The 17,954-nt window shown below is 42.2% G+C and overlaps 1 protein-coding gene across 2 annotated transcripts in view; it reads left to right on the top strand.

The window, feature by feature from the left end:
- The window catches only part of fgfrl1a (fibroblast growth factor receptor like 1a), a 91,002-nt gene extending 80,934 nt beyond the window's left edge, over positions 1–10,068 (top strand). For both annotated transcript variants that reach the window (XM_023989444.2, XM_023989445.2), the window contains 3 exons: positions 4,664–4,948; positions 5,497–5,850; positions 6,322–10,068. In XM_023989444.2, coding sequence (XP_023845212.1) covers positions 4,664–4,948; positions 5,497–5,850; positions 6,322–6,734 — 1,052 coding nt within the window. In that variant the 3' untranslated portion in view covers positions 6,735–10,068. The remainder of the gene's footprint in view (positions 1–4,663; positions 4,949–5,496; positions 5,851–6,321) is intronic.
- Positions 10,069–17,954: the final 7,886 nt, after the last annotated feature.

Genomic DNA, 17,954 nt, shown 5'->3' with positions numbered 1-17,954 from the left:
CTGCAGAATCACTCCATTTTTAAGGAGGGGAGGTTGGTTGTCCTTCTGGACATACATTGCCTAATAATTGTCTCCACCTTGGTTCGTTCACATTGATTTCCGAGTGAGTTTGCACAACGATGCGAGCCCGATCGTGAAAATTTATTTGTCAGATCTAGGTGTGGGTGGTGCGTACCTACAAGGAGGGTGGAACCAAGTTTAAATTTCATATCTCTAAGTAAGCGGATGTGATGATTGACTTGCTGGGAAGTTACATAACTACGGTCGGCGCTCCATTGCAAACCAATGTGTTGTGAAGTGTTTCCCTTATTTTTTTAACATTGAAATGCTGACTATGGGTGATGAAATAACTATGCATATATACACACAGCACAGTATATCACAAAAAGTGAGGTAACCACCCCTCACTTTTTGTAAACATTTGAGTATATCTTTTTCCTAAGAAATGTGACAAACACTTTGAACGAAAATCAAAACACTGTGACGTACAATGAAAAGTAGTGTAGTGTACAGCCTTGAATGTGGATATATATAACAGTGAAATTGGACTGTCTCCCTCAAAAAAACTCAACAAACTGTAGGCACTTATTAATGTCTAAACCGCTGGCATTAAAAAATGAGTGAAGGAGTACACCCTAAAGTGGAAAGATGTACCAAATTGCGGACCAATGTAACCATGTTTCCTGTATCCCCAGGTTACGTCATGTGACTCGTTAAGTTACAAGGTCTCAGGTGTGTAAATTGTGAAGAGCAGAGCTGTGGTTAAACCTGTTGATGGGCTGCAACCGACCGCCGGTATAACCTATGACAACATCCAGCTCAAGTGCATGGGCCGCGAATTCAAAATCAATTTCTTTTAGGCCAATTATTATAACATTACTTTCACACAAGATTTAACTAAGTCCAATGATTACCAGCTGAGTTGAAAGCATAAACATACTGTTGAAATCAGCAACAAGTCCGATTTTTTTAAAATGTTTTACAGAGGAAAACACCACATATATGTTATGGTTAGTGTTCACCACACCAAATAAAAATTGGAGGACAGACATTTTTTCACCGCACAAGTAGGATTGCATTGGGGTAGCACTGCACAAGCCAACCCTAAACTTAACCTAGTAGAACCAACCCTATAAACCTAGAAAAAACTCCCTACAGAATGAGCAAGTGCCCTATGCTTAAAACATAAAACAAATCAGATTCAACACAAATAAAGTCGTTATGTTGTTAGTAATTGCAAACAAAATGTGCATATGCTCCTATAATCAGGTAATAAATCAGTTTACGAATTACTGCTACCACATAAGCTACAGTCAGAATTCGCTACTGGGAGTAGCCAGAAGGAACTACAGACACGTCAACTACTAATTTACTCACATAAAACATTCGAAAATAATGGTGGATTACTACATGAAAGAACAAAGATTCTTGTGAATACAGGCAATATTTCGATTTTTGAAGTGTTTTACAGCCGGAAAAACACAATTATATCGTTATTAGCTACTACAATAGCTAACACAACAGCAGCATTGATTCTAGTCACCGGGGGTAGCGATAGCACAGTTCGACCAGATATATTGAAATAGTAGTTCCCCAATTGGGGTCCTTATCTTGTTGATCTGGGACTCCCATTCATTTTTCTTCCTCTAGAGGGTCCTTTGTTCATGAAAACCGTCTTTATTTGGATTCTCACTACGAAGCCACAGTCTTTCCCCTAACCAAACAGCAATATGAAATGGCGAATTAGCAAAGCACCACGCTAGGCCCGCTAGCAAGCGAGGGTAGTTGCTAACCTCTCTTTCTGGAACTTAATTCTATGGCGAGCGCGCTCGTGCACGTATTTCAATAAAAAGCTCCACACAAATACAACAGTATTCCTGAAGTAAAGCACAGAGCCGACAGATCATTTTAAAAACCACATATAATTTAAAATAACAATCATGAAATGTGAAAAACATACTTGTAGGATGATATTGTGACAAGTACCTGTATTCAAATAAAATCGAAGCCAGTCATATTCACCGTTATAACGAACGGTTTTCCAGGAGGCGACTCCAGATCCACTTCGGCCTTCCAAAAAAAGATATTTGGGGCACTTCTCACTCCAAAGAGGTTTTTTTGTTATTCAATCCCAGAACGAGATAATCCAAGTCATTTCGGCTTTCTCACTTTCCGCATTGACACTCCTAGGGGAAGGTTATGTATGCCACGTTTTTCTTTTACAGTCCTAAGTTACATTGCCCTTTTATGACAAGCTCTTGAAAGAGGAGACATCGCTGGTTGGAAATCTATCGACTTCCCCGGGTAGGAAATGGTCATGTTAAACAAAGAGTATCTGTTCTTCCAACATTGACAGAGAATAATTCTTCCAAACGGTTTTAGAACTAGAGAGTGTTTTCTAGACAATCTCAATAGTGACATTATAATATGCATATTGTACGAGCCTAAGAATTGATACCATGAGGCTCCCGTTTGAAAATGGGCACCCTCCTTTCCTAGTTAATTTCAATACGTCCCCACTGCCAGCACCATAAACACGTTGCTTAAATTTGGGTGTGTCATTCGCTCTCACACTCCCTGCATACTGACTGGTCACTGGAAGTTCAACAATGCACCTTCATGGCAAAGAAACACCTGGGAGCTGCGAAAAAAAAAATTGTGGTTGCTCTACATAAAATGATTTACAGCTGGACCTGAAACTGAGCTTTAGCATCGGTGCAAGAACAAAGCGGTTTAAACTGACAGGTTCCACTCAGAACAGGCCTCGGTCAATGGTTCGACCAAAGAAGTTGACGTGCACTGTTCAGCGTCATATCCAGAGGTTGTCTTTTTGGGAAAGAGGACCATATGCAGTGCTGCCAGCATTGGCTGCAGAGGTTTGAAGGGGTGACGGAAGTGAGGGGGTTCAGCCTGTCCATGGCTCAGACCATACGCACTACACTGCCATCAAATTGGCTGCATGCTGTCTCCCAGAAGGAAGCCCTTTCTAAGATGATGGCACAAAGAAAGCCCGCAACAGTTTTGCTGGAAGACAAGAGACTAAGGACATGGTGGAATATAACTGGAACCAATGTCCTGTGGTATCTGAGTGACCAGAATAAACTTATTTGGTTTCAGATGTGCAAGCGTACCTGTGTGATATATGTGGCAGGTTGAGGAGTACAAAGACAAGTCCAGCCGTGTCTTTGTCTACGTCAGCATCGGTGGTGAGTTCCATGGTCTGGGCTTCATTGGAGTGCTGCAGGCCACTGGGGAGCTTCAGTCATTGAGGGAACCATGAATGCCAACTTGTATGTGACATACTGAAGCCAGAGCATGATCCCCTCCCCTTCCGGGACTGGGCCGCAGGGCAGTATTCCAACATGGATAACGACCCCAAACCACACCTCCAAGACGGACCACTTGCCTTCTAAGAAGCAAGCTGTGAGGTAAAGGTGATATTGAATGGCCAAGCATGTCTCAGAAACCTAACCCTATTGAGCATTCCTCAACGGAAAGGTGAGTGAGGTGCTCTACATCCACCCAGCTCCGTGATCAGATGTCGTCTTCATTGGGAGAGAGTGGAGCAGGGACTCCAGTGGCAACTGTGAAGTTCATGGTGGGAACTCCATGCCCAGAGGTGTTTAAGGCAGTGCTGGAGAAATGATGATAGTGTGGCCACACAAATAATGTTGAACCTTTGGGCCAATGTTGACCAAGTGTGTTCACTTAGGGTTTGTTACTCACTTTTGTTCCAGCAGGCAGCCGGTTTAGACTATAATGGCCCGGTGTTGAGTATTTTGAGGGGATGGATGGGGACAGCCCCCCAATTTACCACTGTATGATACAAAGCTTACACTCAGTACTCTTACCATTGTAGCAAAGTGTCATTTTCTTCAGTGTTGTCACATGAAAAAAGATCCACTAAGCTAGCACTCATACTTCATATTTACAAAAATCGGACGCGGTTGTGTACTCACTTTTGTGAGATATATTACTGTATATAAAACAAAATAAATGAGAGGAAGAGCGGGAGACCAGAAAGAGAAAGCGCGAGTGTGTATCCTAGAAAGAGAAACAGTGCGTGTCGTGTTCGTGTTGGGCGTTTTTATAACTAAGATGTAGAGTAGATATAGCTGAAAAACAGACCTGATTCGTGTTTCGGTGTCCAGTGGTAGCTTCTATGGCGCTTCATGATAGGCCCGCGCTCAGAGTGAGAAGTTGTGGGGCGCGTTCTGCTCAGCACTTAGTAACACACAGTGACAGGAAATAAACCACCCTCATCTCCTCTACAAGCTAAGCGTTCACAAAGAGCTGTTCGTGTTCTGTGCCGTTGTAGTAACTAATATTTTTCGAACTCACGAGCATAACAAAAGGAATCGCCTGGAATGGCCCGTCAACTTATGTTATTGACTTGTTTATTGTTTACTCCATGTGTAACTCTGTGTTGTCTGTTCACACTGCTATGCTTTATCTTGGCCAGGTCGCAGTTGCAAATGAGAACTTGTTCTCAACTAGCCTACCTGGTTAAATAAAGGTGAAATAAAAAAAATAAAAAAATAACTGTCTGATGTGCATACCATTATAAAACTTGTAAAAACATTGCTTTGATGTTCTCCCCAACAACACTATTTCTTTGATTGTAAACTTACTTTATTGAAAACAACCCTTTCTTTGATCGCAGTCCGACCACGCTTCACACAGCCAGCCAAGATGAGGAAGCGCGTGATAGCCAGGCCAGTGGGCAGCTCAGTACGGCTGAAGTGCATGGCTAGCGGGAACCCTCGTCCAGATATCGTGTGGGTGAAAGACAGCAAGCCGCTGACCCCTGGGGAGGTGGGCGAGGACCGTAAGAAGAAGTGGACTCTGAGTCTGAAGAACCTGACCCCTGAGAACAGCGGGAAGTATACCTGCCACGTTTCCAACCGGGCTGGAGAGATCAACGCCACATACAAAGTGGAAGTCATCCGTAAGTTTGGTCACTTACTTTCAGTATAGATTTATTCGTTGTTGGTTGATTCATAGACTTGGGTCAGTGTTGAATGGTAAGGTTGGATTAGCATTGAGCTAGGGTTGAAGTAGAGTATTGATGCAGTTGAGTTTGGAGGTTGGGCATGAACTAGTGTTCACTGGTCAAATTGGTTTATAGTTGAGTATTGAGGATGGGGTTTGGGTTTAGGTTGGTAGTGGTTGATTTGAGTGTTGAGCTGTGAGGTTGGGTTAGAGCTGGGCTGGCTTGGTGTGGCGAGTCTCAGGCTCCCTCTCTCTATCGCCATCTGCTCCTCATTATATCCCAGCTGTGTGCTGACTTCAAAAACACATGTTTCTACCAAACACAGAAGCGGTGAGGATGAAGTGAATGCAGCTTGTGCTTTCTCGTGTAAAATGTGGCATTTTCTCCATCAACCTCATCCTATTCTAGCCGCAGCACAGAGAAAGAGAGGAAAGGAAAGCGCTGAACATGGCAATAACTTTGCTGTTAATATGAAAACTATCTCCTTTGTCTTTCCATCATAGAGCGGACAAACTCCAAGCCCATCCTGACCGGCACTCATCCGGTGAACACCACAGTAGACTATGGTGGCACCACATCGTTCCAGTGCAAGGTGCGCAGTGATGTCAAGCCGGTGATTCAGTGGCTGAAGCGGGTGGAGCCGGGGAACGAGAACAAGTACAACTCCACCATCGAGGTGGGCGACCATCGCTTCGTGGTGCTGCCCACGGGAGATGTATGGTCCAGGCCAGATGGCTCCTACCTCAACAAGCTGCTCATCACCCGCGCCAAGGATGAGGATGCTGGCATGTACATCTGCCTGGGCGCCAACACCATGGGCTACAGCTTCCGCAGTGCCTTCCTCACCGTGCTGCCAGGTGAGTGGAACACCCTGCTACACCTTTACCTTGTTACACCCTGTTTAATCATAACACTCTGTTACAACCATATAGCACCCTACTACACCCTTACTCTGTTACATTCTTAGTCTGTTACATCCTGTTTAACCATAACACCCTGCTACACACTTACCCTGTTACATTCTTACACTGTTACACCCTGTTTTACCATAGCTACACTCTTATCCTGTTACATTATTACTCTGGGTACACCCAGTTTAACCACAAGACCCTGCTACACCATTAGCCTGTTAGATTATTACTCTGTTACAACAATGTCATATCCTGTTACATCCACAACCAAACAAAACATGGCCTCATGCACAACTGAAGTGTTTTTTTGTTGTCATGGTTTTATTTTCTACTGTATGTATTCTCCATCAAGTTTTAATAGTGACATTTGACCAAGCTTCTCATAACTCCTCAAATCTCCTCTTCTCTCCGCTCCAGACCCAAAGCCTCACCACATCCCCGTCCCCACAGCCATCTCTCCCAGCCTGCCCTGGCCTGTGATCATTGGCATCCCAGCCGGCGTGGTGTTCATCCTGGGTACTGTTCTGCTGTGGTTCTGCCAGTCCAAACACCATTGCTCCTCTGGAAGGGTAGTTACCACCCATGCCTCACAGCGCCCACCCCCCCGGGTGCCAGCCTGCCCACCACATAGCGTGGACAAAGACTGCCTGGGCTCTCTCACCTATGAGGAGTACATTACCCAGCAGCAGCAGCTCCTTCTGGCCCAGGGAGGCAACGGCCTGGAGGTCCCCAAAGTCTACCMAAAGATCTACACGGACATTCACACACACACCCACTCACACGTGGATGGCAAAGTGCACCAACACCAGCACATTCACTACCAGTGTTAGTTGCCACTGTCTCGACAGGGATGCTCATATGTACAAAAGCCCTAATTAATGCAGTGTTGGGTCGGCTCCCACCACCTACACCTTCGCCTCCTCCACGTGCCCAGTCCTGCCTTGATCCTACAGACCCAGACAAACAGTCTGGGCCCGGGTGCTTCACAAAAACCCCCTGACTGCTACATACTGTTCTGTACTGAACAAAGCCTAGAGGAACATGGATCCAGTCAGGATATAACCCTCCATGAGGTACAGAACAAGGGACATGGCAATGCCGTTCAGGAATCCCACATGTAATAATGTGAGTCCAAATGGAGTAACATTTCATACAGACATTTCACATTAAACTCCACTCTGCAGAGAAATAGCAACATTTGTTTCTCTAGTCTAGAACAATATGAGCAAACTCACAGTGGCTGAAATGAGTGAATGTATACATTTAGCTATGTCTCATTTGAGAGTCTTTACTCTGTATGAAAATGGCAGCATGTCCTGCAACATCCCATCTCCTCTCTGGCCTGCTTTCATGTGCAGTGACTTTGTAAGGGGCTAAGAGGATCATGTACATTAGCTCTGGATTTTTGTCAGATGCACAACCTCAGCGAGTAACAAAAGGAGTAAGGTGCGATGTTAAGTGTTTTCAGATTTTATGGTTTGGTGATGGATTGTATCAGAATCCTCATGTGCCATCCTGAGTACCTCAGAAGCAGGTCAACCAGCAGAGACAAAGTGTGATTGAGCAAACAAAGGTCGAATGTATTCTGTTTCTCAAAATGGTTATCGTCAAGGAAAAGGACCTGCAAGGCATTACAATATATATTTTGTCTATTGTATGTGTACGTGAATGAAAAATGATTTATCTGTAGTAGGAAATGGTATGAAATCCTTTAAAGAAGGTTTCTTTACTGGAGGTAAAGGTCCCTAAAGCGTGAAACACACAGAGAATCTTACTACCAATAGACTGCCGATAGGTACTTGTTGCGTGCCGACCCGGTAGCGTTGAACCTGACGTTTCTACTTGTAGAATTGCAATACTGTTCAGTGGCCAACGACTTGACTTTGAGCCAATCAGAGAGCATGAACCCCCACGTGGGGAACCCAACGAGTGACAACAAAAAGGGAAAAAAAAGGGCATTTTCTCCGTACATCCACGGTCATGAGCCAGTCACACTTCATATGCAACGTAGGCTATGGACTGGTAGCTAGCTAAGTGCACAGACTAGAGGTTTCCCACCCTGACCAGATATAACAGACGCGACGACAACGAGACCCGTTCCGAACAGACCTGGTCGGAGCCAGACCCGGTTCGATCCGAGTAAGGGAAGCAGCAGAAAAGTCATTTTTTTAAGCTACTTTATTAACTGGAGCTAATAAAGCGTGAGGGGAGAGAGAGATGCCGCTCTAGCAAGTGGTGGAGCATGGAGGGAGAGACAGCAACCAACCAAGCCAACTCACGCGATAGTAGACTAATAGCTTCCATAGCTAGGTTATTTATCATCAAATATGATTACGTAGTACTTGTCTTGACTGCATCAAACCGGGAAAAGCTAGCTATCTTTAGCTAGCTAGGCTAATTGAGGCTGCGGGCATGTGCTTTCTCTTCCTACAGTTACAAATAACAACAATTCCATTCAGAATATTAAGTAGCAGCCTTCCCGTTGGCTCTTGATTGTTGTAGCCTATTCTTCTTCTTTAACTTTTAATTCCGTCATTTTTATTCCATCTTCCATTGATTAGATATCTCCTAAATGTGCCACACACTTTTAGTTCTACGACTGAATAGCCTTTTGCTGCTTTGATGACTTATGATTGGCCAACAACAACAAGCTACATGCGCCACTCTCGTGAAAAACAGCATAAATTATCAACATTTCTCTCTCTCTACAGAATCGCATTCGGATATCTACAGGCTCTTCCGGACAAGTCAGTTAAAATTACACATACCGGAGGCCTTTGACAATCATATCAGATCTGACCCAGACCCGTGACATTATTTAGAATTCTGGACCCGGACCCGCTCGGGTCTTGGGTATTCAGGTACAGGTGGATCCTTGAAGACTTCTAGCACAGACGCATTGCACACAACACTGAATACTTCTTCCAATTTACTAACCACTGTAGCTAGTATTGACATTATAATTAAATCACAATGGATTAATTTACATGAAACAGCTGCCTGTGTTAGCTGTCGAGTTAGTGCAGTGTCCTATGTTGTGCTAGCTTGCGAATATGCTGATTTTAGCTAGCTAGCTAAACATTTGGCTATGGGCTAGCACTGGCACTATGGGATTATGGAGAGTGAATTAAATTGGTCTGACCCGGACCTCCTGGTCACCCAATCACAAAAGAGTCAATCAATTCTTGAATGCTCGTCCCTACTTACCACAGCCACAAAGTCATACAGGCCGCCTATTCTTACAATTTATCATATTAAAATGTGATTTTAAACCTAATCCTAACTTTAACCATAAACACACTGTTAACCTTAGGCCTAAACTTAAATTAAGGCCAAAAGCAAATGTTGGTATAAATGAATTTTTACTATAGACAATGTTGACTTTGTGGCTGTGGTAACTAGTGGAAACCCTTTTGAATTCTCAGGTGACAATCTTTATTTTTTTGTCTCTTGTCCTTTGGATGTGTGTGTATAATGTGTGCATAACTCTGACCACTATATGAAAGTGTGTAATATGTCTTTGACTGCTAATGTAATGGCACCCTTTTTAAGCTTTGCGAAGGGAGACGGAAAGCTTGCCTAAAACCAAATAATAGTATGTCAAGATTGCTGCATTGTCTGTGAAAAGTGTCCTCAATCCGAATTGTTCATTTGTTTTTTGTTTTATCCCAGTGTTTATGTGTCAAAGCTAATGGACTGCCAGATTATTAATCCATGCACTTATTCCAAGTATGTTGATCGAAGTAGTGTTAAAGTTAAGCTATTGCCTTCAGCTTTCTTTTGAGGAATCTAGGACCATGGAATATCCCATGTCGAATTGACTTAAAAATGTAAAAGTAATTGTCTAGACTAAGACAGTGTATTTAATTTATTTTCATAAGCAAGATATTTTTTTCTCCTACAATTGAGCATTATGTAATTTTTGTATCCCAAAAAAAGACCAACTCATCAGTGGATTACATTTTGTCTTAGAGTTACAGTGTAAGCTATATAGCAAATACGTAAGTGTAAAAAATATTTATATGTGCTGTTCAGATATATGGTAATCTTTGTATTGACAATCTTGTACAGTCTATTGTCTTTTAGGTTAAAAAAGATTTTTGTCACATGGAAACATTTTAATAATTTTATTATCACCATTAAAATGATAGTAAATCTTCACAATTTGTGTTTGATATTAAGTTGGTCAGTAAATAGTGCTGTGTACAATGTATTGTGAGAGTTCAGTGACCAGCCGGAGGAAGACGACACAACAGCACCCTCCTCAGGTGATAAGTACTCAGTGTAAAGCCAATTAGTACACAGCTGGGCCCACTAATTGCTTTGTGTCTTCCTCTAAATAGGTGTGCCAGGAGAGGAGCTGGGGAGGATTGGGAGTAGAGATGGTGACCTGTGAAGATGTCGGTTTTTCCTACCTCAGAGAAAGCTTCTGTGACTGGGAACCTTGTCTCTCTGTTAACCTAGGCAGGCTTTAGGTAGAGAGAATCGTTCCTCCTGTAACTGTTATGTGTAGACGATAGTCTAAGACAGGAGTAGACGTTTGTTGTTTTGCTTTCCCTTTTTGGCCACAACCTTTTGGTCAACGGCTTAGTTTGTTTATTTGATTTGTTACGCTGGTGTTTCAGCGTTGGACATTCCCTGTACTGGAGTTAGTTTGTCTGGTGAAAGAAGACCCGTTTAGTAAACGTTACAAAAGAAAAGGAACCACAACCACTGCCTCTGGTCTGTTCATGTTGTGCCTCCTGCCTGTGTTAGGGTGCTTTGGACAAGCTGATCCGTTCACAGCGTGCATGCATATCAATCTACTTTTATATAATGCACTTTTTCTAAGTGAGTGAAGGAGAACAGAACAAAAATCAGCACGCAACAAATTTGGTATTTGTTATTTATCAGGATCGCCATTAGCCGCTGCAAAAGCATCAGCTACTCTTCCTGGGGTCCTCATGAAACATGACATAGTACAGGACATTACAATACAATATATATAAAATCTCTTTGCAGTCCACTTTGTGCAGTAAGGTGTTCTTTTTCCAGTTTTTTGAAACTGGTTTTATTGCTAGCTTGAGTTACTTGGGCTGGCAGAGAGTTCCAAGTAGTCATGACTCTATTTAATACTGTGCGTTTTCCAGCCTCTGTTATGGACCTGAGGATTTTAGCATGTCTTGTGTTGTACCGATGAGTGTCCAAACTGTGTGCCAACTGCTTGAACAGACAGTTCAGTACCTTCAACAGATCAGTACCTTGCACAAAGGCCAATAGTGATGCAGTCGATCACTCCTCAATTTTGAGCCAGAAGACACTGACATGCAAGTTACTAAACTTTCCCTCTGTGTGCTGCTTTGTTCTGGACCAACTGCAATTTACCTATGTCCTTCTTTGCCGCACATGACTACACAGCTGGGCAGTAGTCCAGGTGCGACAAAACTAGTGCCTGTAGGACCTGTCTGGTCAATTGAGATGTCAAGAAGGCAGCGTACCTTGAGTGCCCTTCCCTATAAGCATGCTGAAAGTGTTATGAATTTTTTTTGTATCTCAAATAACATTTTATTGGTCACATACATGTGATTAGCAGATGTTAGTGCGGGTGTAGCGAAATGCTTGTGCTTCTAGCTCCGTCAGTGCAGTAATATCTAACAAGTAATATCTAACAAATTACACAACATATACCCAATACACACAAATCTAAGTAGGAATGAATTAAGACTATATACATATGGACGAGCGATGTAAGAACGGAACGGACTAAGATACAGTAGAATAGTATAGAAGACAACATATACATACAGTGGGGCAAAAAAGTATTTAGTCAGCCACCAATTGTGCAAGTTCTCCCACTTAAAAAGACACTTCCTTGTAAACTCAGTCACCGTATCCGTGTATGCGTCTAGATTATTTTCGCAAGCTACCCGGGACATATCCCAGCCCACGTGATCAAAACAATCCTGAAGTGTGGATTTCGATTGGTCAGACCAGCGTTGAATAGTACGAAGCACGGGTACTTCCTGTTTGAGTTTCTGCCTGTAGGACGGGAGCAGCAAGATGGTGTCTTGGTCAGATTTGCCGAAAGGAGGGTGGGGGAGGGCCTTGTAAGCATTCCGGAAGTTTGAATAGCAAATGTCGAGAGTCTTAGTAGCGCGAGTAGGACAGTCGATATGTTGATAGAACTTCGGCAGCCTAGTCCTCAGATTTGCTTTGTTAAAACCCCAGCTACAATAAATGCAGCCTAGGGATATATGGTTTCCAGTTTGCATAAAGTCCAGTGAAGTTCTTTGAGGGCCATCGAGGTTTCGGCTTGAGGTGAGATGTAAATGGCCGTGGTGATGACGGAGGAGAATTCTCTTGGGAGATAATAAGGTCTGCATTTGTTTGTGAGTTATTAGAGGTCGGGTGAACAAAAGGACTTGAGTTCCTGTATATTCCTAGAATTACACCATCAGTCGTTAATCATGAAACACACCCCTCCGCCCTTCTGCTTCCCGGAGAGATATTTATTCCTGTCTGCGCGATGTACTGAGAATCCTGCTGGCGCCTCTTAAGTCGAACCAGCAGGCCGCCTCGAGTGCCTCTCCTCTGCCGGCGATGTTTTGGATCGGCCTCTGGAATAAGTTCAATTGCTCTGGGGAGAGTGATCAAAGAATCTGCTCCAGGGAAGTCGTATTCCTGGTCGTAATGCTGGTAGTTCTGGTGAGTTACCGCCGCTCTAATATCCAATAGTTCTTCCCGGCTGTCTGTAATGACACAAAACATTTCCTGAGCTAGTAATGTAAAAAATAGTACTTAAAAAACGAAACACTGCAAAGTTTCCTAAGACCTATTCAAACAATTTTTTCCAAAAGTTTACTGAGCACTTGTAACAGGCTGATTGGTTGGCTGTTTGAACCATTAAAGGGTGCTCTGCGATTCCTGGGTAGCAGAATGACCTTTGCCTCCTTCCGTGTCTGAGGGCACACACCATCTTCTAGGCTTAAATTGAAGATGTGGCAAACAGGAGTCACAATGTATTCTGCTACCAACCTCAGCAATTTACCATCCAGGTCATCAGTACCAGGTGGTTTGTCCTTATTTATAGATAGCAACATTTTTTTCACCTCTTCCATGACGGAAATGTCAGAGACAGCCATAGACATGAGGGGACAAAACACATTGAGAGATTAGAAACAAACGGGTGGAAAGAGTTCTGATATATCCTACTAAAGTAGAAGGACTGTTACTTCAATTACATTTGTAAAAACTGGTGTAAAAAATAGATCAATAGATCAAAAATAGATAATTTAAAAAGTACTTGGAGTAAAAGTAATTGATTTACTTTTCAAATAAAAACATTGACCTTGATAATTAGCTAATTTCGCTAAGGTTACTTGAACGTTGTTAGACATGATCTTCTCCATGCATTACATTGAAAAAGGAAGAGAGGAAATTAATGTACAGTAGGAACTAAGTTCGTTTATTTTATGAGTTGCAACAAGGCACATCTGTATGTAGAAAACACTAAGGATTTATAAAAAATGTACTATTAACGTTTGAAAATAAATGAAACATTCAAAGCAATTAAAATCAGGGGTGGAAAGATAACTGAGTAGATTACTGAGTTTTTTCAAGCTGAAAGACAATGGCCAAAGCTTACCCATGATGTTGCTTCATTAAAGAGTACCCGCAAAACACCAGTCTCAACGTCAAAAGTGAAGAGGCGACACCGGGATGCTGGCCTTCCAGGCAGAGGTGCAAAGGTAAAGCCATATCCCAAACTGGCCAATGAAAAGAAAAGATTAAGATAGGCAAAAGAACAGACACTGGACAGAGGAACTTTGCCTAGAAGGCCAGCACCCTGGAGTCGCCTCTTCACTGTTGACGTTGAGACGAGTATTTTGCGGGTACTATTTAATAAAGCTGCCAGTTGAGGACTTGTGAGGCGTCTGTTTCTCAAACTAGACACTCTAATGTACTTGTTCTCTTACTCAGTTGTGCTCCGGGGCCTCCCACTCCTCTTTCTATTCTGGTTAGAGACAGTTTGCGCTGTTCTGTGAAGGGAGTAGTACACAGCGTTGTAAGAGATCTTCAGTTTCTTGGCAATTTCTCGCATGCAATAGCCTTCATTTCTCAGAACAAGAATAGACTGACGACTTTCAGAAGAAAGTGCTTTGTTTCTGGCCATTTTGAGCCTGTAATTGAACCCACAAATGCTGATGCTCCAGATACTCAACTAGTCTAAAGAAGTCCAGTTGTATTGCTTCTTTAATCAGGACAACAGTTTTCAGCTGTGCTAACATAATTGCAAAAGGGTTTTCTAATGATCAATTAGCCTTTTAAAATGATGAACTTGGATTAGCTAACACAACGTGACATTGCAACACAGGAGTGAGGGTTTCCGATAATGGGCCTCTGTACGCCTACGTAGATATTCCATAAAGGAATCTGCCGTTTCCAGCTACAATAGTCATTTACGACATTAACAATGTCTACACTGTATTTCTGATCAATTTGATGTTATATTAATGGAACAAAAATGTGCTTTTCTTTCAAAAACAAGGACATTTCTAAGTGACCCCAAACTTTTGAATGGTAGTGTATACACAGTACCAGTCAAAAGTTTGGACACACCTACTCACTCCAGGGTTTTTCTTTATTTTTACTATTTTCTACATTGTAGAATAATAGTGAAGACATTACAACTATGAAATAACACATATGGAATCATGTAGTAACCAAAAAAGTGTTCAACAAATCAAAATATATTTTATATCTGAGATTCTTCAAAGTAGCCACCCTTTGCCTTGAAGCAGCTTCCGAACCAGCAGTAGAGCCAGCTGGCTAATCTTTTGAATACGGTGTAGCTAAAAAAAAAAGGCACCAACAACATACCATTAGCTAACTAGATCAGGTTAGCAAGATAGCTAGCTAGCTAGATAAGGTTATGCTCGCTATACTGGCAGCTGTCAGTGCCCTATTTGTTTATGTATATCAACTCCATGTGGAAATCCCCACACCCAATTTGTGAAGTAGCCTTCGTCATTCTTCAGAGGTGGAACCTAAACGTGTATTTCCTCTCTAGTACAGGAAATTACGTTGAAATAGTGATGGCAACTTCCTATTGGGGGTCCTTTAAATACTGTTATTTAAAGAAAAAATCCTCAAGTAGAAGTACAATTACTGACTTACTGACTCTGAAAAGTTACTCAAATACAGTAACAAGAGTAGTTCTAATTCGTTACTTCAAACTTCTGAAAATAAATAAGTAATCTAAACAAACAAAATTTAAACATGGAAACAGAGATCATTAAAAACTTGAATGTACTATTTAAAATGCATTTTTGCTGTTAAAAGATGGGGTAGTCAGAGCAACAGGTAATCTAGCTGTCTGTCAGTATTTTTGTTCTAGATGATAGATGAACAAGTCTTACGTGCGGACTCAGGTTTGAGAAGCTCTCAGCAGGATGATTCAGGCAGACCTGTGCTGTTGAAAGACATTGGTGTTGAGTTCACAGCTGGTCAATGAGGACGACAGTGAAGAGGAGGCATCAATGAGAATTGTCTCATTCTGGAACAATCAGTGACATTACGTAGCTTTAAATCCAAATCACTAATATATTTTGATACTGATGGTGGACATGCTTTGATTCAAATGTTTAACAATCAAATGTGCTGAAGAAAGCGTGTGAACCCGTGTACCAGATTCCTGTGCACTTGTGCAAATACCAACTGTATTGTGGTGATGAAAAAGTGTCCAGAGGTCTTTACTGGTCCTCACTGAAAGGAAGCATCAGGTGAATGAAGTCGGCGTCCATGAAGGACACACCTGTGAATACCTGCCAGAGAATAAACCCCTCTGTTTGCATACCTCCCTCCTTTCACATTGACATTCAGAATGGCCTACACATCAACAAAGCTATCATTTAAAACTGGGAAAATAAAAAAAACACAAAAAAGCTAAAGAGGTAGTGGTTTACCCAAATGTTTACCTTGCTGGTGAAAAGAGAGGGATGCAGAGTGAGAAAAGAAATCTGTGTGATGGGAAAGTAGCCAAGGCCTTTAAAGTCTGCCACGGAGCCGTGACAAAAGCGGCCTAATCTCGGTGTTGTCTTTCGGCCTTTCTTCACACATCCTGCCAAGCTGTCTGACAGGAAAGGAATCTTTCCACAGCCCCGCTGACATCACTCAAGCATGGGATGGAGTCAGGGCCTTCAAAGGCCCTTCACATGCGGGACATCTGTGTGAGTGTGTGACTAACAGAACATGAGTAGGCCCGCCACAACCACCCCACCCTTTACCTGCTCCTCTTTTTACTCATAGACCACCCTAGAGGCAATATATATTCTTCCAAATACAACAAATCCACAATATAGATCCTTATCCCCAAAAGTTGTATTCAAATTCTCCCCGAAACAAAAGTGTTGAAATCAGAGGCTGAGTCCATGGTAGTATAGTGGATTATAGTGTCACCCACTGGCCACTGGTTCACATCACAGGTAGCTGAGCCTGAACAGTAGTGTAGGGTAAACACATTTTACCCAGTATTTAATATTTTTGCTTGCCAGTTTACCAACCTTTTGTGGACAAATGCATTGAAAGTATAGGGAGCATAACTTTTTTCACCACGACAGGTGATCCGAGTGTTTATCCTGAACAGCAAATGTGGGCAAAGAGAATCATTTATTTGCAATAAGTCTTTCTGTAATCATATGAGAACAAAATGCTTTTTTGTGATAAGAGTTTGAAGACTGGAGCAAATTAAATGTAATTTCATTTTAAAATGCAGATATGCCCATATTTGTGGACACACTGTGAAATCTTTGCTCCCACCATCAGAAAGTTGTATTTTCCTTTCTGAAGTGGCATAACTAATTTGTAAGCCCTACAGCCATACAGGGAGAGAGAACACACTGATTTAGATTTCTTTCTGCCTCTCTTTAACACAAAATTAACAGTGAAGCTCAAAGTGTTCATGCACATTTCTCATGTACAATAGCATCTGTTCACACCTGATTCCTTCTAAATTGTGGCCATTCACAACCATGAAAGCTACCAAAATGGTGCATGTTGCTGTGGGCAACATAGAAAACACAGATTATACAAAGATACCTGTCTGGACAGGCACATCATGACAAGCTACACAACTAATGGTTTTCCTATTACATTCTGTTATCAGTAATGATCATTTTATAAACATGCTTACTGCTCTAATATCTTTGTTAGTCAACAAATTGGTTAAGTAAAATGTAATTTATGCTGTGGAAAAGAGACAAATTAGCAGTGTCATGAAGTAGTGATGAGTGCTATGGGCTTGTTATGAGTTGTATATAATGGCCTGAAAACTGTGACTACATTTTTAGACAGGTCCAGATTATGACCCTTGACAGTTTTTGTCTTCGAGTCAGAAATTCCACTACACAGGGCCCAATGCGGGTACAACATGCCCAAGTCTGTATTATCTTGTTTTAGTAATCTAACTATTTTGTCTGACTATGCTTTTAACACGCTCCCTTTCAACTCCTCTTTATTGCATGTCTTGTTGTGAAGCGAATAATGTACTCTGTGCATCTGTGCAACACAATTAAGGCATTGTTCAATCTCAGCTGAATATAAATGAAACACGTCTCCATGAGGGGGGAATTCAATGATTGGCCTAAGAGAGGCTCATCAAGCTGTAGTCAGCCATATGTAGGCCTTATGCCTACGTCCCTTAGATTGCCGATTTTGTGTCTGCTTGGCACATTGGGGACCTCTGACTAATATAGATCTGAAGCTGTAGTAGGAAAGTAAAGTTCCTATTGTTTAAATCTACAACAGATTTACCCCAGAAGCAAGAGGGGATAAGGTTTTTCCTAACCCTATCACAATTCAGGAGAAGACCCAGATGCAGACAGTGTCGAAGTAACAAAAGTTTATTACGAGAACAGGGGGCAGGCAAAACGACAGGTCAAGGGCAGGCAGAGGTCAGTAAACCAGGGTGGTGTGACAAGGTATAGAACAACAGGCAGGCTCAGGGCAGGCAGAATGGTCACAATGAGGAAAACAGGAAATAGAAATACAGGAGCAAGGGGAAAACTGCTGGT

The sequence above is a fragment of the Salvelinus sp. IW2-2015 genome, linkage group LG6.1 (genome assembly GCF_002910315.2).
Source record: "Salvelinus sp. IW2-2015 linkage group LG6.1, ASM291031v2, whole genome shotgun sequence".
NCBI classification, from domain to species: Eukaryota; Metazoa; Chordata; class Actinopteri; order Salmoniformes; family Salmonidae; genus Salvelinus; species Salvelinus sp. IW2-2015.
The sequence above is the reverse complement of the archived record's forward strand: the minus strand, read 5'-3'. Positions and strand labels throughout refer to the sequence as shown.